Source organism: Chionomys nivalis, chromosome 11, assembly GCF_950005125.1.
Source record: "Chionomys nivalis chromosome 11, mChiNiv1.1, whole genome shotgun sequence".
Taxonomy (NCBI): Eukaryota; Metazoa; Chordata; class Mammalia; order Rodentia; family Cricetidae; genus Chionomys; species Chionomys nivalis.
Window position 1 is genome coordinate 14,467,495 of NC_080096.1, and position 23,545 is coordinate 14,491,039.

The 23,545-nt window shown below is 44.0% G+C and overlaps 1 protein-coding gene across 10 annotated transcripts in view; it reads right to left on the reverse strand.

Moving 5' to 3' along the window:
* Window positions 1–14,252, reverse strand: part of Hp1bp3 (heterochromatin protein 1 binding protein 3) — a 28,303-nt gene extending 14,051 nt beyond the window's left edge. Inside the window, exons 1-7 of one of the 10 annotated variants that reach the window (XM_057783852.1) lie at window positions 14,126–14,252; window positions 8,980–9,172; window positions 8,493–8,592; window positions 6,880–6,994; window positions 4,414–4,573; window positions 1,819–1,962; window positions 345–425 (exon numbers count right to left, since the gene is read on the reverse strand). In XM_057783852.1, the coding sequence (XP_057639835.1) occupies window positions 345–425; window positions 1,819–1,962; window positions 4,414–4,573; window positions 6,880–6,994; window positions 8,493–8,592; window positions 8,980–9,075 (696 nt within the window). In that variant the 5' untranslated portion in view covers window positions 9,076–9,172; window positions 14,126–14,252. Of the gene's footprint in view, window positions 1–344; window positions 426–1,818; window positions 1,963–4,413; window positions 4,574–6,879; window positions 7,034–8,492; window positions 8,593–8,979; window positions 9,173–11,841; window positions 11,927–13,585; window positions 13,720–14,125 lie in introns of those variants that run through there. The other 9 variants (XM_057783853.1, XM_057783851.1, XM_057783848.1 and 6 more) reach the window with 9 other exon arrangements.
* Window positions 14,253–23,545: the final 9,293 nt, after the last annotated feature.

Here is a 23,545-nt window from a genome sequence, read left to right on the forward strand (position 1 = left end):
AGACAAATGAGATCTGAGGTTTGGAGTCTGGTGTTGCAGAAATATACTTCTATATTTCCTCAAGCTTAAAATTTATTTCACAAAAAAGTAGTGTAATTCATATAGCTGCCCATAATTCAATATAAGGCATTAAAGACCACAGACTTACCAAGGATGGAGTGGTAAGGATTGTAATCTGACTGGTTTTCACACTTAACTGGGGGATTCCTTACAACGTCTCCCGCCCTCAGTGGAAAGGCTGCACTTCAAACAGTACTACTCACACGGGCACTCAACTCAACTAATGCTGCTGTCTTCAGTCATAGTAATAACAGTTCAACACCCAAACTGTGGTATAAACTTACCTTTCTGTTTCCGGATTTCTGAGGTGTTTTTCTTGATTTCTGAACCACAACAAAACTGCCAGATGCACCTTTTCCTTTGACCTAAAGTAAATATAATCTGAGTCATTCCAGTATTGAGTTAGTAACTTCACACTAGAGGGTTACAGAGCAGGATGCAAAAGCTAATGTGAAGTGCTGCTTAAAGCTGGAGAGAAAAGAACAATTGAGTGGAAGAGTCAAAATTTGGGATAGGACACCACACTAGTAAACTCTGGATAATCCTGTCATTCAGACTCATCCAATGATCAAACATTTCACAAAAATAAAATAGATTTATCAATCACATAAAAAGGAAATCACCGCACAATAGAAATCACTTTTTTTTTTTTTTTTTTGGTTTTTCGAGACAGGGTTTCTCTGTGGTTTTGGAGCCTGTCCTGGAAGTAGCTCTTGTAGACCAGGCTGGCCTCAAACTCACAGAGATCCGCCTGCCTCTGTCTCCCGAGTGCTGGGATTAAAGGCGTGCGCCACTACCGCCCGGCCTAGAAATCACTTTATGCATAGATGCACCCCTAAGTACCCACCACAAAGAATACACTCAACATATACGTACTGAATGAACTACTCACTGAGGGTTCCTAGGCAGAGTTGAACTGTCTGAGTAGCACAGAACATACCCCATCACACTCTGTAGAAAGTATCAAAGAACCCCAGGAGCTCTTGGAATGTCATAAACTACTTCCTAAGACTAACTCTTTCTGCATCCATGGGATCTTAGTGGTTATTTTTATCACTGTGGACTTCTGAAGAGTACTTGAGATAAAAGTCCATTTTTGCCTTTAGGTTGTTGTGGTTTTATTCCAGGACAAGGTCATCAGGACTTCATGCGTGCTCAGACAAATGTTCTAGCTGGAGTTGCAATGCCCATCCTAAGCTGTTCCAACTCTAAGCAATCCTTTGAGGAACTACACAGAGTTACACAGATTATGCTTGAAATGAGAGTTAATTCTATTCAGGCTTTATCCGATGCTATCTAGCTCTCAGGTGTTAATAGTTTAAATAATAATCAATTGAGGTGAATCTACTTAAAAGTCAATTTATTAAGCATCCTGTTGAATCACATACGTTAAGTTTTAGAGGTAACAAACCTAAAACAAAAGCAAATCTCCTGCTGTTATGCAACAGTAGTATTTCTCAACCTTATTATCATTTTTAGAGCTATATAATTTCCAGTATCATTCAGCCTCCAAAGACCCAACCAACAGCAAGCAAGCAGAGAAAACTCATACCACTGTAGCGCTCTATTAAGAGTGACCTACAAAGGCAACTGCCAGCAGGGTCTGAGGTCTGTCCTCACATAGTAAGACTAGGTCCAGTTGAATTATTTTAGTCATGTAGCTTACTTTAACAAAAGAAAGATAAACCTAACTTGCTAGAAATGGACTTAGCATAACTAATATATGACATAATTGAGTTTTCTAAAGTGGTGTAATACCTGTTTGATGACTCCTCTGCTTAACTCCCTTTTCAGAGCTTGCTTAAGGAGATAGCCCCTTCTCTCCAGATCCAGAGAAGGGTACTTATGGATGATGTACTTTCGAATAGCAACCACTGACGCGCCACTCTTCTGGAAGCATGCCTATAAAATTTTCAAACCGTACATATTAAACTATTTTTTATTAGAGACTCTGCATCATTTTCAAAATAAGTTCTTTTAGAAGTGAACTAAATGGTAAAGTGGTAGGGAAGAACGAACAGTGCTTCAGCTAGCTCAACTTAAGCATGTAAAGGCCATGGAGAAAAAACACTAACAAGTACTTCTGCAACAATTTTAATTTTTCAGAAGCACAAAACTCTGAGTATGGTGGCTCACACCTGTAATCTCACCTCTACAAGGTGGATAGGTGCACTGCTGCAAGTTCAAGGCCAGTGTAGGCTACAAAGTGAGAACCTGTCTATAAAAAGCAAAACAAAATTTAGGTAGTGGTGGCGCCCACCTTTGATCTCATCACTCAGGAGGCAAAGGCAGGTGGAACTCTGAGTTGGAGGCCAGCCTGGTCTACAGAGCAAGTGCCAGGACAGCCAGGACTACACAGAAAAACCCTCTCTTGGAAAAACAAAAACAGTCAACCCCCAAACCATCTTAACTCTGAGTGGGCCATTCCCTGGGCAGGGACTCCTAGGCAGTATGAGCAGAGCGGGAACTAAGCAAATGCATGCATCTATCATTCTTCTGCCTCCAGATGTACAGCCACCACTTCCTTTTTTTTATTTCATTTTATTTATAGGATCTCTATGTTGTCTCGGCTGCATAAAATTTTTTTTTTCTTTTTTCGGTTTTTCAAGACAGGGTTGTAGCTTACGAGGCTGTCCTGGAACTAGCTCTTGTAGACCAGGCTGGCCTCGAACTCACAGAGATCTGCCTACCTCCACCTCCCGAGTGCTGGGATTAAAGACGTGCGCCACCACAGCCTGGCAAACAAAGGGGCCCCAGGTGCCCAGTGCTCAGATACAGGGCACAATAGCTTTCTATTTTTTGTGTTTTTTTTTCCTGCATGAGATTCTTAAAGAGAGACTACGTAAAGGATAGAGGTTTCGGGGCTGGAAAGCTAGCTCAATATGCTCTTGTGGAGAAACTGTACTTGGTTCCCAGCATGAACACAGTAGCTTACAACTGCCTGTAACTCCAATTCCAGGGTGTTCAAGTCCAATGCTTTTTTTAAGTCTCCAAGGGCTCCTGAACTCATATGATACAATAAACTCACTCAGGCATACACAGAAATATAAAAACAAAATAAATCTTTTTCTTTTAAATACAAGGCGGGGGACAGGACTTAGGCTTAACTAGCACAAGGCCTGATATTTGATCCCCAGCAAGTGGGGATATTGGGAAGAGTTACATAATGAAGGCACTATAAGATCAGACTTATTTCATCTGGTCAAACAGCAAAAACCTATAATCTTGCAGAAGAATTACAGGTTCAAAGTCATTCTTGACTATACAGGGAGTTCAAGACCAATCAGCTTGTGCTCCATCAGTAAATTCACCCTGAAGCTCCCCCCTACATACCTGAGAGCTACATATGCTAATAAAAACGCTATGAAGGAGGCTAATATTTTGAAAGGGTTAGTGAAGAATCAAAGCAATAGGATTTGAAGTTTCTTATTCTAGGTATGAAAAGTGCTATATATCACCAGGCAGTGGTGGCACATGACTTTACAGCCTGATCTATAGAGAAAGTTCCACGTCAGCCAGAGCTGATACACAGAGAAATCCTGTCTCAAAAAAAGAAAAGAAAAAAAGAAAAAAAAGGAAGGGAGGGAAGGAGCGAGAGAATGATACAGGGAGGGGCTGTATAAGTCATATATGTATGATATGAATTAAGATACTCAGCTGTACAAACAAAACTAGAGAATAACCTTCAATAAAAATTCTGCATGTTTTTTTTTTTTTAAGACTTATTTATTATGTATACAACATTCTGCCTTCATGTATGCCCACATGCCAGAAGAGGGCACCAGATCTCATTACAGAGGGTTGTGAGCCACCAGGTGGTTGCTGGGAATTGAACTCATGACCTCTGGAAGAGCAGTGCTCTTAACCACTGAGCCATCTCTCCAGCCCTCTGCATGTTTTCTAATCATTCTATTTTCTATATGTATGTATGTGTGTGTGTGTGTCGGGTCCGTGCAGGTGGAATTATAGATGAGTCAGTCAATGTGGGTGCCAGGAATAGAACCAAGTCCTCTGTAAAAGCAGCAAGTGCTCTTAACTAACAAATCATCTCTCCAGCCCCTTAATGTGAATTTTAAAAAACAAATGTGCTTTCAGGGAATGGTGGGGCACGCCTTTAATCCCCACCACCACTACACTTTGGAAGTGGGGCAAGCAGATCTATGAATTCAAGACCAGCCTGGTCTACAGGACAACTTTCAGGACAGGCAGGGCCACGCAGAAAAACCCTGCCTCAGAAGGGGAAAAAGTGCTCATCAAAGCAGGATTTCTGACGTCTGGACAAAATAAGCTGCCTTCAAATAAGGAAAGCTGAAGAAGGCAAACCTGAGTTGACTGCATGAAATAACAACTTGCCTTAATGGCCTCAGTTAGGATTGCATCCATCTTGGGTCGTGGGGAAGAAGCCATTGGTGTTTGTTTCTGGGCCCGGGCTAGCTGGCTGGCAGAAAGAGTAGCCCAGGAAGGTATTGTTTTTTTCACTTTCTTCTCCTTTTCTTTAGACTGATCTTTCTCACTGAAAAACAGAGAGTTTTCATTATGCAAGATGAATTCTTCTGAAACACAATCAACATTCTGTACTCACAGATTTCACACATTTGCATTCTGCACTCAAGGACTATAAACACTTTAAGGGAAACAGCATCTGTACTGAACACTCGACTTTCTTTCCTGTCATTAAGTCACACAGCACAGTAACTGTATACAAAGTACTCTCAGTGCATTAGGTTTAGAACATACAGGAGGACACACCTAAATCACATGTAACATTAAACCGACTTACAGAAAGGACTTGAGCACCTACAGATCTTGGTACTCTAGGGGTCCAAGAACCAATGGCACACTAACACCAAAGGGCAATCATAAAGAAAAAAGAAAAGGTCACAGAGGGAGAGCCAGGTATAGGGGCTGTAATTCCAGCACTAGGGAAGCACAGTAACTCTAGGTTCAAGGCTCCACTAGCCTAGGCTAGATAGCAAGTTCCAGGACAGCCACCGGTACAAAATGAAAACTTGCCTGGAGGGGAAAGGGAGGGAAGGCTTTAATTTATTTATACTTATAAATAAACTTATATTTACATATAATATATTGTATAAATTATTTAATCTATATACAAATTTAACATTTATAAATTGTTTTATTTATTTATAGAATAAGCAAAAAATTACAAGCTATTAGAAACTTTCTGGTACTATAACTGAATCAAGAGGCTCCTCTTAGGTATGAGCTAGAAAGATGTTTCTCTTAGGCATAGGAAAGAACAATCACATTAGCTGTCACCAAGAATGAAGTGAAAAGTCTAGCTGGAGGGTTAAGTTCAGGGTAAGAGCACTGGCTGCTCTTACAGAGGACCTGAGTTTGATTCCAGTACCCATAAAATGGCTCACAGCCATCAGTAATTCCATTTCCAAGGGATCCAACATTGTCTCCTGGGCTCCATGGTGCCAGGCATGCACACGCAAAATACCCATACACATAAAAAATATAATAATACCAATTTTTTTTAAAGTATTTATTTTTTTTATTATGTATACAATATTCTGTCTGTGTGTACGCCTGCAGGCCAGAAGAGGGCACCAAACCTCATTACAGATGGTTGTGAGCCACCATGTGGTTGCTTGGAATTGAACTCAGGACCTTTGGAAGAGCAGGCAATGCTCTTAACCTCTGAGCCATCTCTCCAGCCCAATAATACAAATTTGTAATCACTACAACAGATAAAATGGGATATGGGAAAAGATCTTAAAGTCCTAAGTGTATGATTTTAGTGTCTCAATCATCTAAACAGTAAAACAACATCAACTACCTTCAAGGTAAAGAATAAACAAATTTGAAGATTTTAATGTCTCAATTATCTAAACAGTAAAACAACATCAACTACCTTCAATGTAAAGAATAAACAAATTTGAGGCTAGAGATAATGTGAAATTCATTCTAAGTAGTAACAGTAATCTACTCACCTAACAGAAGTATTAAAATACTAGAGTAGGCACAGCCAATAAAAAGCACAGGCCTTACTCTTAAAAATGGGGATAATTACTTCTTAGCCGGGTGTTGGTAGCACATAACTTTAATCCCAGCACTTGGGAGCCAGAGGCAGCCGGATCTCTGTGAGGTCGAGGCCAGCCTGGTCTACACAGTGAATTCCAGTATAGCCAGGAGTGTTACAAAGAGAAATTGTCAAAAAAAAAAAAAAAAAAAAAAAAAGAGAGAGAGGGAGAGAAAAGGGAGGGGAGATCAAAGATTTCCTGAGTATACATGGGAAAAGTGTAACTATTACTACTATAGTTAAAAAAGAAATCGTGTTTGTGGACATGTGATGTGCTCACAGAGACAAAGGTAAACGTTGGCCGTCTTCCTCAATTGCTCTCTACTTCTTCCTTTTAGAAGAAAGACAGGCATATGGTGGCAAATACCTGCACCTCAGCACGTGAGGTGTCACCACATACAGAGCTTATGCTGCTCTTGATATGATGTGACTGAAAATTCTAACAAGCACATCACAAACGCTGAAGTGTCTTTCAAGTCAGGATTTTGGTAGTTACCACACTTCTTAATGAGAGTCTATCAAAGCTTAAAAAGTTCAAATGTTCCTTTAATGAATTCTAAAGCACAAAACACATTCCAGAAAACAGAAACGCTTACTCAGACCATCATGCTAACTAACACTACAAACTCTAAAAGGCATAGAAGCGCACAGTAAAACCTTTCCCAACAGCGATGTCACAGAGCAAGCCCAAACACTGAATGCCCAGCGCCAACAGCTGCCCTGCAGTCTCACACAGCCTTCAGCTATAAAGAGCAAGAAAGCGCAGGCCTTACTCCTTCTTGGTCTCCTCAGAAGACTTGTTCTCTTCCTTCTCTTCACTCTCGGGCTCCCCCTTGGGCTGCTCCGCCTCACTCGATGTAGCAGGTGGGGTTTCATTCCCTTGTTCTTCTACAGTAGAGATAGACTCCTCAGAACTTCCATCTGGTTCTAAAACACAGAACCCCCCACCCCATCCAGTAGTCAATAAACAACAAAGACATGTTACGTAACAGGCTTGCCAACTGTTCAAATTAAGATGCATTCTAAAATGAATCACACCGCTGTGGCGTAAGAGTGCCACCATTGCAATACCCCCGTCTGGCACCCTCTTCCCTCTTAAATCATGAGTTGCCTGTTCAAGTAAGTGTTCACCCAGACCATTATGTAAAAAATACCCAACACTGCATGAACTAGGCAGAAGAGGTGAGGATAGGGGTTTTCAAGGTCACCCTTCTCTACACAGCAAGTTCCAGGGATTGCTGTATCAAGCCTAAAGACTATCTCAAAAAAGAAAAATGTTTTAAAAGAAGAAGAGTTTTGCCGGGCGGTGGTGGCGCACGCCTTTAATCCCAGCACTCGGGAGGCAGAGGCAGGCGGATCTCTGTGAGTTCGAGACCGCCTGGTCTACAAGAGCTAGTTCCAGGACAGGCTCCAAAGCCACAGAGAAACCCTGTCTCGAAAACCAAAAAAAAAAAAAAAAAAAAAAAAGAAGAGTTTAAAATTTGGACATGATTTCTAGAAATTCTTATGAGTGAGTCAAAAATGTAAGGGTTTGGTTTTCGGTGGTGGTTTTTGGGACAGTGTCATGCTATATAGCCCCAACTGGCCTCAAATTCAAAGCAACATTTCAGTCTTCATAGTATGATATATCGTTCTGCTACACGGCCTGTAAACTGACACTTATCAGAGATGCAGTGATAAATAATCAACAGTACTTTTAAGCTCTGACTCTCACATTCCCTATTACCTTAAGCATGACTGGGCAGCACTTAAGGATTCTGAGATAAAATCCAGATTCAAAAGAAGAACCTGACAGGGAGAGAATGGTGTGCTCATTTCCGCAAACCCAAGACGTACAGGGGAGAAATTTAAAAAAAAAAAAGCAAGCAAAAATATCACATGACAAAGACTAAGAGGGAGCTGGAACAGGAGGCTAGAAACAGCGTAAAGGAACACCATTTCCCCAGGCTGATGGACCTAGTTCTCTGCCCTCCAGTCCTGACCGGCTCATCTCTTCTCCACTGACACAGATCACACACAATGTTTTACAGCCCACAAGATTCACTATGGCCTCCTGATGATTTCACTGCCCATCCTGAAAGCCCAAGCCTTCCTGAATTCCAGAGCCATCTCTCCCAGGACACTACTATGCCTAAAATGTCACACCAATTGCTTCTCATAGTTGTTTTTAATTCCAAGAACATTATATTTTACTATACAAAAGGCTTCAAATAGAAAATACACTCTTTACCTACACAGTCCAGCATGACATACCAATATCTGCTACTTCTCTCAATGTTCTTTAACATTTCATCATGAACACGAGAATAATTAAGTCCAAAAAGATTTAAGGAATATTTCAAATTTGAGTGTTCTGCCTTTCTTAATTGTAGCTACTTTACCTTACCTGGCTTTTCTTCCTCCCCTTCAGCAAGCTTGCTTTTGGGCGGAGTTTCTCGGGTGGAATTCACAGTTCGACGTATTGGCATGGTGCTATCCTCTGCCTTCTAAGAAAACAGATGCCCATAATCACACAGGATAAAAAGCTCCCTCTGTCTCTCAAGGGACCTAACTGGGTATCAAAGATGTAGGAGAATTCTTCAAGTCTACTCCAGGATCTGAATCAAATTACTTTTAACAAACTGAAATTACTTTTAACAAGCTGTTTTTTTTTTTAAGTGAAACATGATTTTGAAAATATTCAAAATATTCATTTTAGATAGAACATTAAATGGAAACAGTTATAGGTAATGTGGAATCAATTTAGAAGGCTGAAAGTTTTATAAAGAATTTAAGGAGAAGATGAAGAGAACTTTTTATCTATGAAGAACCCAGCAGAGCCTGAAGTCAGGGATTGATCCAAGAGTGAGCTTCAAGAATGCATCAGCCCCTACCTCACCTAACTTGTCCGCGTGGATCAGCTGAGCTCCTACTATAAGTGGGAGTGCCTTAGGATGGACGAGTTCACCTTGAGACATATCAGTCGCCATTTAAAATAATTTTTAGGCCTGAATACTGGTGACACTCTGAAGCCTCTGCTGTTAATCACAAGGGTTTTTCCTAATGGCTTCAGTGTGAAGAGTCAACCTAAAGCACAGAAAAGACTTGGTGTGAAGATCAACAGAAACAAAACTAAACTAAATTCAATATTCCAAAAGGAATAAATATAACTAAAACTTTAAGTTACAGATGACTTAGTTATTACTAAAAAAGCAACATTGTTAGCATATTAATGTAAAGCAGCGACTAAGATGAATGCGTAAGCCACAGCAGCTTTGCAATTTCCACAGGAACCAAGGCAGCAAGGACAAGAATGAGCTAAGGAACCTGACCCCCAACCCCTCTTGCCATTCATCTGGAACTTAGGAAGGAGACTAAGGGCAGGTCTAGCCAAGGATCAGTTTACTAAAGATGACTTTTGTTGTTATCATTCACATGAGGTCAAGAAAATTATCTGTAATCTTTAACTCTATCTCCATTAGAGAGTAAAAATTTTCCCCTCATTAAAGAGAAAACTGAAAGGTAAAATTACCACTGAGAACCTAACATGGAAGAACCCCCAGAGTCAGGGAGATGAGTTTAGCTCACCACCTAGACGAACGGAGTATACATCCAAGACCTTGGCCTAGTGTAACATAAGCAAATGCATATAGAAAAAAAGAACATAAACAAATAGCCACAAAAAAGTCAGGCACGGTGGCTCATGCCTGAAATCCTAGAGCTCAGGGAGCTGAGGCAGGAGGGGGATAAATACTGCATTCTAAATTCTAGGCCACAGTAAGCTAAAGAATGAGACCTTACCATGTGAACAAATAAGCAAGCAAACAAACAAACAAAAAAAAAAATCACAAACCTCATGCAGTCACCTAAATTTAGCTTCCTGAGTCCTTAAAAAGAAAAAGAAAACAAACAAAAGAAAAAACCACTAATGTGGGTGGTGGTGGTTCAGTGGGTAAAGTGCTATGAAAGCATGAGGACCTGAGTTAAGATCTCCAACACGCATGTAAAAGCTGCATGTTTGGTGCCCATCTGTAAGACCAGCACTGGGAATGGACAGGCAGATCCCCAAAGCTCAACAGCCAACCCATGTAGCTGAAATGGTGAGGTCCAGGTTCAGTGTGAGAGACCCTGTCTTAAAATATTAAGATGGAAAGCAACTGAGGAAGAATCCTGTATGTGACCTCTGGCCTCCACACACGCACACATATGTGCACACAATGCACACAACTCTAATCTAGGACCCTGATGTTCTATAATAAAAATCCCTTAATAGAAGAAAATGGATATTTAAGTGTTTAGGCCTATGCACTAGTGAGCAATTAACAAAGATGGGAGTAATTTATTTCTACTTTAATCTCTAACTTTTTAGAAATCAAAGAGCTTTTATCCTGTCATGAATAGTCCCAGGCCACAGCAAACTGGGGTAAAATTATAAAACATTAACAGAGTGCTTTCAATTAGAGAAAAATCTGCCAACGCCAGCGGCAATTCCATACTCCTCTATCAGTTGCAAAGAGAACTAAAAGAATGCAAGCTAGGGCAATGCACTCAGCAGTAACCCTGCAGTATGGGATGTTGAGACCAGATAAGCACAAGTGCAACATCACCCTGGTCCTACCTCAACCTACCCACTCCCCCAACATACAGTGAACTAGAAATATTTACAAATTAAAATTCTTAACATTACAAAGCATGTTGGATAAGGTGAAGCATTCATTTAATCCCAGCATTAGAGGGTAAAGGCAGCAGAGAGATCTCTGAGTTTGAGACCAGCCTGGTCTACATAGTGAAAACCTGTCTCAAACCCCACTCCCCATTAAAAATAAATAAATAAATAAATAAACAAATAAACAAATAAATAAATAAATAAGGTCAAGATGGTTCAGGTCATTATTTAGGTTTTTTGCATGGGGATTTAAACGCAAACAAGCAATAATGACACAGCAATGTGTTTTCCTGAAAATTACAATTAAAACTAAGGTGGAATTTTCCCAAGCAAACATATACAAAAGTAAAAACTAGGATCCCATCATCCTTTGTAAAGTGACAGTGCTGAGGAATTCTTCCTAACGTACACCACCACGAGGTGGATAAACATGCTGTAAAGGAAAACATACAGACACACACAAAAAGCTCCTGAGCGTGGTATCCACCCACATGGTTAAGAGAAATCGTTGTCTCTGACCTCAGCACAGGCATGGTGCTGAACATACGCACCCAACTCACCACCCCAAATAAATACATGCATTAAAAAGTTATAAGACACCTATAGTTATTTGGGGGAAATATTTAAAAACGTCTGCCTCAGCTCTTAATTTCTTTCCTAAAAGGCCACAGTATTTTTTGTTCTTCTTTAATAGGGTAATAAGTTATGCTTGTTTTTGATACAGGGTTTCTCTGTGTAGCCCTGGCTGTCCTGGAACTCACTATGCAGACCAGGCTGGCCTCAAACTCAGAGATCCACCTGCTTCTGCCTCTGGGATTAAAGGCATGAGCCACTAAGCCCAGTTTAAATTCACTTTTCATTAACAGCTAACAAAGCTACATGGATGGTTAACCCAGACTGCTTTAATTAACACTATCAATGCAACTTGTAACTGAACTTTCTGTTATAGCACTGTGAATGATGAAACCTTTCAGACAGCAATATTAGCTCGCTAGCAGGGAGTTTTGGGGTTTTGGGGTGGGGTGTTCCTGTAGCCCAGGTTGGCTTTAAACTTGCTATGTAGCAGAGGATGACTTAGCTCCTAACCCACCTTCCCAACGCTGGTATCACAGCTGCACACTACTCTGGAAAGGGAACAGGTATTTTCTACTGAGCCATGGATACAAACTGGATGCCTAAAACATAGGTAAGAAGAGGAGTTTTAAAAAAGTATTTGTAGAAGAATAAAAATTGCTTTTTAACATGGGTTCATATGGTGTGAAAACCAAAATATATTTTCACCTGTAGCTTATAAAGTTCTCCTATGGCCCCAAGTTTTGGGTTCTTTTTAGCTGAAAGTAAGAACAGTAACACAGATTTACTTTTGACAAAGGAAATGCCTAAACTGTTTCATTATAGGCAATAAAGGACTTGCAGAAGTGGAAAGCCCAATCCGTGGCTGTAGTTTGCTCCATTAGGAAGAGAAGTGTGTCTGGGGCTGCAGCATGTGTTCCAAGCCACTGCTATCCTTTCGAATTTGTGGTCTTTAGAAAAGGCACCAGCTTCTCAGCCACTCTACACCTCGTGCAATGCACGCTTCCTAACGTCACTAACAGGGGCACTGAACTCCTCAACCAGCTCCCAGGCTGAGTTCTCACACTACACTCAGTAACTGCGGGCAACTCTCCCATCTCGGTTTTTCAGCACGGTGTGAAGTCTATCTTGGCTGAGCACACGGCTCCACACGTTGGAGGTAAGGCTTGCAGTGACATAGGCTTCAGTAACTTCCTAGTCATCTTCCAGTCGTCCATCTCCCAAGTAACATTTGAAGACTAGGGCCAGGCCGGGCGGTGGTGGCGCACGCCTTTAATCCCAGCACTTGGGAGGCAGAGGCAGGCGGATCTCTGTGAGTTCGAGACCAGCCTGGTCTATAAGAGCTAGTTCCAGGAAAGGCTCCAAAACCACAGAGAAACCCTGTCGCGAAAAACCAAAAACAAGACTAGGGCCAAAACCCCAATCCTCAGGCTGTTACACATTAACCCTGAGATGACAGTCGCACCAATCCTCCCAGCACTCGCACTGAGAAGACTGAAACAGGTTCAGAGCGAGTCCCAAGGCAGCAGGGGCTACATACAGGGAGACCGCCTGAAAAACTAAACTTGAAATAAGTTTTGAGCAAACTACTCTGAAACTGAGGTCCGACGTTTTTAAAAGTGTGTGGTAGTTTTTGTTTTTTTTATGCCTGTGCTGATGAAGGAAAAAAACATGGAACGCTTCTCTAATCGCTTCTAGGCCTTTCGGCTAAGATCAAGTGCAGAATGACGCTCTAGTTTTATGTGACTCTACGATGCTTGCGCGTAAGGTCCCAGGTATAAAAGACTCTCGTTCTCCAAAGCCAGGGATAGCCGGAGAGGTGCAGTAAGAAACCGCGGGAGAAGTGATGGGCAATTCTGGCTGGGCGGGAGGGTTTAGCGTCAAGGGCCTTAAGACTGACTAAGTCTGGATCAACTCGGACCCGGGCACCATGGCTGGCACTGGCAACCCCAGCTGCGTCGGCTTAGGGAGCGCGCTGTGGATGAAGGAATCGTAGGCACGCGGGGACGCGGAAGCGCAAGGCCGTCACGGCAGCGGCAACGGCAAAAAAGCGACAGCGCCCACAGAAGCTGAGCATCGCCGAGAGGCGCAGCGAGGACAAAGGCGCGGGCGGCCCCGCGACGGCGGAAGAGCAGAGCGGGGAGGAAGGTGGGGGGAGCGGGGGCCGAGACGGGCGCGGGGCTGCTGCGGACGACTGCGGTGGCTCGGAGCAGTGACCGCCCCGCGCTCCGATCCGCGGGGCCTCGGCTCCGCACACTCACCACTGGGACCTCCGTAATGGCGGCCGCGACGGCGGCGGGGGCGGAGAGCCCGGAGGGGCGGGCCCGCCGCAGCCAGTCACTACCGCCGGCATCTTTCGAACCGGCTTGGAGACCGTTGAGAGTAGACCGAGGGGAGGGCGCGGCGGAAGTCGGGCCGCGGGCCTCGGAGCATGCGCGAGTCCGCAGCCAATCGGGCGCCGCGCTGCACGCCGGTGCATGCGCGCTAGGACGCGCGGGGGGGGTCACACACACGAGCAGGGAAGAGCTGCCCCTCCTCCCCAAATCCAAACAAAACAAGGGCGGGAGCGCGCGTCGCCGGGCCCCGGAGGCCTGCGCGGCAGGGGCAGGGGCCGGGTGGCAGGCGCAACGCGAGAGGGCGCAGCGGCCGCGGCGGGCGGACAAAAGGCGCCGGCTCCCGGGCCCCGCGCCCCGCCCCCTGCGCCTGGGCAGCAGCGGCGTCAGCGCCCAGGCCGGTGGTCTCCGCCACTCGCGCCCGGGGCCCGCGCTCACTTCTCGCGCGCCGGGTCCGTCCCGCGTTACCTCTGAGCTCCGGAGACCCGGCGCCCGCGATCCGCACGGCCTCTCTGCGTTGCCGCCGCCGCCGACTCCGACACCGCTGTCCTCCAGGCCGGGCACCGAGCTCTACCGCCCCGCCCCCCTACCCGCGGCCTCGCGCGCGCGCCCCCGCGCCGGCCCCGCCCCCCGCGCGCTCCCTCGACGTGGGTCCCGGGCGGGCGCGGGGGCGCGAGAGGGCGCTCGGGGACGACGGGCGTCGCGGGGCGGACGGGAGCTTCCTGACTGTGTCTGGCGCACTCGGCTCGTCCTCTGTCGCCGACCCAGGGTCCTTCATGGTTGGTGTTCCAGCCTCCCGTAAACCCTGGAAGACGGCGCTGGACTAAACGCCAGCCACGATCCTGAGTCCAAACGGGACTGGCAGTGTAGTGGCCAAGGACTGGAAGATGCTGTTCTCCACCGTGAGCCGGTCTGCCCGAGCTTCCTGATCAGCATGCACAAACAGGGCCCTCCCCCTCACCCCCAAAGAAACCTCAGGATTAAGAGAAGGGAGTTTACCTTTGAATTGGCACTTTTACGTTGGGATTTATACACCATCGCTGTGAGAACTGTCATCTTGGGTCTGGAGAAGTAGTCAGTGGTTGGGATTTGTCTAATGTGAAGAAAGCCTTGGGTTCATTTGCCAGCACCTCATAAAGACTAGTGTGATGGCACAGTCTTGTAAAGCTAGCACTCAGCTCAGTAGGTGGAGGCCAGAGGATCAAAATTTCAAGGTCATTTTGGGCATGGAACCAATTGAAGGCCAGCTTGGGAATGCGTGAGAGCCTGTTGAAATACGGAAGGGACATAAAGGAAAGGTGGTAGGTGTGATTCTTCAAAGCCAATTTGGGAAGAACCAAGTGTGTAAAGTAGCGGGAGTCTGTGGATATGGAGCTGGTCTCTGATGATGCATGCCTTGTGCCGAAGCTGGTGCGGTGGACCACTCAACTGCAGGTCAGTCTTTCTAATGGCTGATTTCGGAAACCAGTTAAATATACCTCTATTCCCCTGACCTGCTATTGGCCAACGCTCCAAAAGTTCTAAGTCGATTAAATCACTGCGATTAAAAACTCCTCCCTGGTGAGCGTCAGCACTGGTGACATTATCAATCCCTGGAACACTGGTGCCATATTCAAGCCCTTCAAAAGGGATTTATGGGGAGACCCGAGTTGCATTTATGAGGAGTTGAAGGAGGGAAAAAACATGATCAAATATATTGTATGAAGAAAATATTAGAAAATGTTAAAGGGGGAATTTTGGTCATTTTGAGGGATTCTGTTTTCTTAATAATTCTGTATCTTTATAAAACCCTCTCTTGGAAATGTTTTATTCTTGTATATGTGTGTATGCCTGTGTGTGTGTATCCTCAAAATGTTTGCAGGTATTTGGGATAGTCTGCATCCCTGGGAATTTAGTTGAAGTCAGTTGTAAACTGCTGGGAACCAAACTGAAGTCCTCTACAAGAACAAGGGACCTAAACCACTGAGACACCTTTTGTCCCCATCCCACTTGTGGTGGTTTGAAAGAAAATGGTCCCCAAAGGGAGTGGCACTATTAGGAAGTATGGTCTTGTTGGAGGAAGTGTGTCACTGTGGAGGTGGACTTTCAGGTATCTTTTGCTCAAGCTTTCCTCAGAGTGGCAGTTGACTTCCTGTTGCCTATAAGATGGAGGACCCTCGGCTTCTCTTGCAGACATCACCATGTTTGCACACCAGCATGTCACCATTGTAAGCAAGTGTTACAGCTCTGGAAGGAAAGGTATTCTGACTCTTCTGGGAGTCAGGCTGTATCTGGAACTGCACTGGGCAGCTCTGGAGGGAAAGGTATCCTGATTTGTTGGAGAGTCAGGCTATATCTGGAGCCGCAATAGAACAGCTCTGGAGACTAGACAAGGTATCCTGACTTGTCAGGAAGTCAGGCTACACCTGAAGCTGGGGTACAGTGGGGGGATGGTCTCCCCACAGGATGCAGCAATCCTGCTCCTCTCCTAGAGAAAGCTGTTACAGCTGAGCTCCACTCCATTCTCCTAATGGAAGCTACCCGTTTCTTCCCATCTGCTCCAGCCCAAGATGTCATTTCTGTTGCATTCTGCTAAAGGGGAAGCCCCTGCAGAAATGTAGCAATCTCCTTGGGCTCTGGCGAAAAATTAAAAATTACCTTTTCTGCTTAACTCCCAAGGGAGTCTCCTAGCAGATGTAACTGCTCGTTTTTCTGCTCAGCTCCCTAAGGGAACGTCTCAGCAAAGGTCCTTCTCCAGGATGATGAAAGAAGATCTTCTCCCAAAACCCTTTTAAGAAAGATTTATTTGGGAAGGAGTAGTCTTGGAGAGTGGCTGCCTCTGCCAGGGTGGGAAAGGATAACCAGCTACTGAACAGGCAGAGAGGGTTATATAGGGCTTCTTAGGGGTGGAGTTTTCCCAGGAAGAAGATTTTCTGCTCAAGGATTGGTTGGTTTCATGTTCAGTTGGTTAGGGGGCAGAGTTGGCTCTGGTTTCAAGGTCAAACTGTATTTCTTTCACTGGTCTGTTTTTTGGTTTTTTTTTGTTTTTTTTGTTTTCTTTAGCTTTTTGGCTCTAGTTTTGGGACCAGGGCATATTTCTTTCGCTGGTTCTAATTTCAGGGCCAAAGTGAGTTTCTTTGGCACTGGTTTCAGAGTCAGGGTGTGTTTCTTAATGTTCTGGGTTCAGGACTAAAGGGTGTGATTCTTTCACAGGTCTGGTTTCAGGGCCAGAGTGGGTTTCCTTGGCTATCCCTTTTACCCTACATTCCCCCCTTTTTTGTTAATGAACCACCAGTGGAGGTTGGAAAGGGGGCAACATTTTTGTTAGACTACTTCCTGCTGAATTGGGGCATCAAGGTTCATGGGACAGTCTTGATCTTCATCCTCAGGATGACCCTTTTACCCTACAGCCATGTTCCTCACTGTGCTGATAATGGACTGAACTTACAGTTCAGTAAGCCACCACAGTTAAATGTTTTCCTTATAAGAGTTGTATCGTCATCGTGTCTCTTCACAGCAATAGGAAACCTAACTAAGACACCACTTTTGTGTATGGATATTCTGAAAAACTTCCTATAATTGGCATATGTCTGTATTTAAGACAGGATCTAAGTAGTCCTGTCTGTCCTAGAACTTACTATGTAGACAGACTGGCCATCTGCTACTTCCTACATTTTGAGTCCTCTCTCATGCAAGATGATTCCAGTAAGAATTGGGAGGCATCTCCACAGATTTATACCTAAAATTAAAAGTATCTCATTCTGTTTACAAGAAAGCAGAATGAAGCCGGGTGGTGGTGGCACACGCCTTTAATCCCAGCACTTGGGAGGCAGAGGCAGGCGGATCTCTGTGAGTTCGAGACCAGCCTGGTCTACAAGAGCTAGTTCCAGGACAGGCTCCAAAACCACAGAGAAACCCTGTCTCGAAAAAACCAAAAAAAAAAAAAAAAAAAAAGCAGAATGATAGAACAAAAATGTAAAGAACACACAACATGTAATTGCCAGAAACTGAAGTTGTAAATCTCAAGAAAGCACTTGTAACCTAGTGTGGTGGCACACTCCTTTGATACCAGTACTTGGCAAACAAAGGCAGGTAAAGCTCTCTTGAGTTTAAGGCTAGCCTGGTGTATATAGTAAGTTTCAGGACAGCTAGGGCTATGTAGAGAGACCCTGTCTAAATGGGTAGGGGCAAACACAAACACATACGAAAAAACCCTGGGAAATGTTCTGACCTACTGTCCCTTTAAGACACAAGCCGTGCCTACTGCCCCTTCCACTTCCAGCCTCTTCCAGCCAATACTCTCTCTGCCCCCATCTCTCTTCTAAAGAGGTGGCTGAGGCTCTTCTCCTCTCTCCCCCTCTCTGTTTCTTTCTCTGCCTCTCTCTCCTCTTTCTCCTTCTCCCCTTTCCCTTTCCTTCCATAACCCACTGAATGAACTATACCCAAACCCTCTCTCTCTGCATGGCGTCTATCCAGCTCTCACCCACCGCAGATCCTAGGTCCTCCTAGAGTGCTTCCTGGGGGCTTAGACAAACAGCCAAGACTTTCATTGTAAGGATAGGGATTTTTACTCAGCCTTGAGTGTGCTGGGCAAGTGTCCACCCTGAGACACACCCTCCACTCTAGGATTTCCAGCACCACTGTCGAGTTTGCAGCATCTTTCATCTTGGAGCATTTACAGTTCAGCTCTCAAAAGCAAGAAGAACACAGACACTGTTGTCAGAGATGTCTTTCAGTGTGGGAACAGATGCTAGGGTCCAGGTTACAAGCCTTAGTCTGGCTAGTAAGGTCCCTCCCCTCCCCTTCCCCGATACTGGAGGGACCACAATTGCATTGGAGCTGATGAAGACCCTGCTTGCTGGGTCTGCTAGAAAGAACAGACCTAGTTTTGATGTCACCGTGTAATAGAAAGTAAAAGTGAGCTGGGCATGGTGTACACAGCCCTAGGGAGGCAGAGGCAGGCAGGTGGATTTCTGTGAGTTGGAGGCCAGCCTGGTCTACAGACCGAGTTCTAGGACAACCAGGGCCAGTCAGGGATTGTTTTTCTACTCCTTTGGCTCCTTGCTCTTTGGGGGTCTGCCACCCAGTTCCCAAATCAACACACACACACACACACACAGTCTTTTTCTTGTAAGTGCCCAGCCTTAGCTTGACTTTTTAGCCAGCTTTTCTTAACTTTAAATTATACCACCTACCTTTTGTCTATGGGCTTTCATCTTTCTTATTTTTGTACACCTTTTCTTTGCTTCTTGTTCCGTGTCTGGCTATGTAGCTAGGTGGCTGTCCCCTTCTTTTCTCTCTCCTTTTTCTCTCCTGCTTCCTAATCCTTCTTTTTCTATTTATTTCTGTCAGCCCTGCCTATCCTTCTACTGCCTTTCTATTGGCTGTTCAGCTCTTTATTAGACCAATCAGGTGTTTTAGACAGGCAAAGTAACACAGCTTTACAGAGTTAAACAAATGGAACATAAAAGAATGCAACTCACCTATAAAAAAGCACAGGCTAACAGATTAGATACGAAAACAGAATCCATCCTTCTTCTGCATACAAGAAACACATCTCAACCTCAAAGACAGACATCGTCTCAGAGTAAAGGATTGGGAAAAAATATACCAATGAAATGGACCTAAGAAACAAGTGGGTGTAGCTATCCTAATATCTAACAAAATAGACTTCAAGCTAAAATCAGTCAAAATAAGCAAAGCAAAGATAAAAAAAAAAAAAGCAAAAATAAAGCAAAGAAAGCCTACAAACCACAATCCCAGAGAACTTAGACAACAATGCGGACACTAAGACTTATATAGATTTAATCTACATAGGAAGTAGAAAGTAGAAAAAGACAAGATCTTGAGTAAATTGGGAGCATGAGGACCTTGGGGGAGGCTTGAAGGGGGGAGGAGAGCAGAGAAAAAATGTAGAGCTCAATAAATATCAATAAAAGTATATTAAAAAGAATGCAACACATCTTTGCATCATTAAACAAATATTCCACAGCATAAACAAATGTAGCACATAATATTCTACAACACAAAAACCAAACAAAACTGAAACAGTAACAGTAAAAGTGCCAACAATGCCATCCCTAGTCTTCCATTTTTTTTTCCTGGCAGCTGAACAGGTCAGTCTTCTTTGCTGGGCAGTAAAGCAGCAGAGCCTGTGATGGGTAGCCAGAGACAGTGAGTAGGCTCAGTAACACCCAGTGTGACCAGCTGTCCGCATATATTCACAACTTGGAGGTTGGGAGTTTGGGAATGTACAGTTGGTGGTAGACTGTACTTTCAGGTTTATCTTCCTTGAGATAAACCTATGCAGCTCTGCCTGTCCTGGAACTATGTAGACCAGGCTAATCTTGAACTCGCAAAGATCCTTCTGCCTCTGCGTCCAGAGTGCTGGTATTAAAGGCACACACCACCATGCCTGGCCAAACTTTCAGATGGGCCTGCTTCCTTTTGCCAGGTGTGCCCCAAAAGCTGCCCCTACCTGCATCCAGAACATCTTCAAGGCTACTGGCTGAGATGATCCAGCTTCACAGACTACTCCAGGCAAGACCCAACCAACATGACTTTTCTCAGGGTCCCCCAAAGATGTCAGCATGCCCAGACAACAGGAAGCAGGCTAGAGAAACAAACAGCACGTCCAAATTCCCAAAAGACGGGATATAGATATTTGTCATCAGTTAAGGGGGATTGGTTACAAGTTATTGATCAGTCAGGAAAAAAGCTAAACAAAAGGGTTAAATTAAAATATTTCTTTCTAAAGAAAAAAAGGGGATATGATATAGAAATGAGATGAAAATGGCAGATTATTGAAACCATTTTAATCCAAAAAGCAATTATTAGTCTCAAAATATTTTACACTGTTATAGATTTTGGATTATTGATACAAGCTTAAAGTTAGTTTTGCTATAATGTGTATATATATATATATATATATATATATATATATATATATATATATATATATTGGTTTTTCGAGACAGAGTTTCTCTGTGGTTTTGGAGCCAGTCCTGGAACCAGCCCTTGTAGACCAGGCTGGTCTCGAACTCACAGAGATCCGCCTGCCTCTGCCTCCCAAGTGCTGGGATTAAAGGCGTGCGCCGCCACCACCCGGCATGTATGTGTATTTTTACTCTTGTTTTGGGGGTATTGTGCTTATAGAGCTCACTTACAAATACAGGTTAGTAGTTAGTCATCTATAATAATCAAACTTGTAGTCATTTTAGTCATCCTATGTTTTCAGGGTTAGATAGATGGTCTTCAAACACTTCCAGAATATGTCACTTAAAATATTTGAATAGGCTTTTCTTGACAGGGAGATACATCTCCTCCTGACAGCATCAATTTACTTCAAAAGATGATGATGAACATCAAAGATGATCCATATGGAGTTTGCTTTCTTTATGGCAAAAGCTAGTCATTAGTGCAAGAAACTCACCTTGCCTCAATTGCTGACAGTATACTGTCCAAACTGGACCAGCAGAACGCAAAAGAAAGCAACTCCTAACTTCGCCAAGGTAGGACGGTCCTTCAAAATTCTCAAAAATGTCTGTCACAAGCCGGGCGGTGGTGGCGCACGCCTTTAATCCCAGCACTTGGGAGGCAGAGGCAGGCGGATCTCTGTGAGTTCGAGACCAGCCTGGTCTACAAGAGCTAGTTCCAGGACAGGCTCCAAAACCACAGAGAAACCCTGTCTCGCAAAAAAAAAAAAAAAATGTCTGTCACATATACTAGGCCTGTAGGCCAAAGTTGGATGACCCAATGTTACAGAAGAATTTTGGGTGACTGTCCAGGCAACCAGATGTCCCTGTCAATAGGTAACATTACACCCTTCTGGAGTCCTGATGGAATTAAAGATTAAATAAGTTTTTCTTAGTTATGATAATAGATTAGGTATAAAACTTTAGACTCGCCGGGCGGTGGTGGCGCACGCCTTTAATCCCAGCACTCGGGAGGCAGAGACAGGCGGATCTCTGTGAGTTCGAGACCAGCCTGGTCTACAAGAGCTAGTTCCAGGACAGGCTCCAAAAAAACCACAGAGAAACCCTGTCTCGAAAAACCAAAAAAAAAAAAAAAAAAAAAAACTTTAGACTCACAAAGATAGACAACAGAGTATTTTCTCCAATTCTGTCAAATACAAATGGACTGGATATTGTAACTGTAGTTCTTTTTTATCAGGGCGATTGAGTGCTAGCCTCAAATGCCCTCTCAGGATTCAGAAGGGTACAGTCAGTGTACGGCTCAAAGGGTCTGAGGACAAAGAAATCTCTTACTCTGTGCTTGTCAGTTTCTTTTTATTGTCATTTCGTGCTGCACAATTTTGTACACACACACATACACACACAAAGGCAATTCTCTGGTAACTGCAAAGTTGCAGAGATAGAATTTCTCAGGGTCATAAAGCAGGTAAGGGCTGTCCCTAGTGACACTATCAACTTCTTTATGACCCCAGGGAGGTGTGGCTAGAAAGATGCCCAGTCAGCACTAAGAAGCAAAAAAGTTGATTTAGGAAGCTTTAAATTAGAAGGGAGAAGTTTGTGCACAATACTACCTTCGCAGGTTAAAATCCTGTATTGAAAAACCAAGGTAAGAGTAGGTGTAGGGCGTCTAATAACTTTTTTAGGGCTAGAGCTGGGGGTCAACTTTCCCAAAGTGGCTGTGGGAGAATTTGGGGCACCCAGTCTCCTTATCAGGAAGGACTATGAATCAAACAAGCTCAGACTGCCATACCCCTTTATCTCTGAAGGTCCCAAATGTGACCTATATAATAGACTCCTTTCCTGACCACATGTCCTGCCAAGTGGGAGATAATTGGGGGGTTGGCTCCTAATGTTTACCTCTGGGAATGGAGTGGAGAGTAGACTGTGGAAACCAAGGTTTTTGACTATGTGACTAAATTCACTGGAGGTCCCAACAAGCAAAGGAACAAAACAGGCTTTTAAGTGGCCAAAGTCCTTATGGGGCAAATATTCAATTATAAAGCATGTCCCAGTATACATTCAATGTATCAAAACTATTTACTAAATTATCTTCCTGACCACCCACAGATATGTGTCCATAAAGTTGAAATGCAGTCAGATTATGTATATACATCACATGAGATTAATGCTACAGTGCAGGTATTGGGGCAACACCAAGATCCTTTAGCAAAAGTGAGCAACAGTTTTCAGAGTCGATCGTCCTGCAGGCCTCAACTCCATCAGAGAAACACTCCTATGGTGGGTTGACATCTGAACACTAAGTGCCATCTGCTGTAACTCTCATGGCCTCTGACATCTTTTTTTTTTGGGGGGGGGAGGTGTTCAAGACAGGGTTTCTCTATGTAGCTCTGACTCTCCTGAAACTCTGTGTAGACCAGGCTGGCCTCAAACTCACAGAAATCTGTCTGTCTCTGCCTCCCGAGTGCTGGGATTAAAGGCGTGCGCCACCACCGCCCAGTGTAATTCTTACTTGATAACTTTGTTATACTTTTACTATGTCAAATTTAAAACCTTCCTTTTTAATTAGACAAAAGGGGGAAATACTGTGGAACAACATTTGTACACTGCAAATATGTATTACTTTTAGGTTAATAAAGAGTTGACTAATAGCTAGCTAGGCAGGGTTTTCGGGGCAGAGAATTCTGGGGAAAAGGGCAGAGTCAGATGAGACACCTTGAGATGCAGAGTGAGCAGGATGGGAAAATGAGCCTCAGATCAGCACAGATCAATAGGACTGGGTTAAGTCATAGGAGCTAGTTAAAACAAGCCTAAGCTATCAGCTAGGCATTTAAAATTAATAATTCTATGTTGTTTTTTGTGAGTTGGCAGCCAAAGGGAAAGTCAGACTATATGAGCGTTCATGTAGAGGTCAGAAATTGATTAAGCCTTCCTCATGGCTCACTGTGTTTACTGAGGCAGGGACCCCTCACCGAAT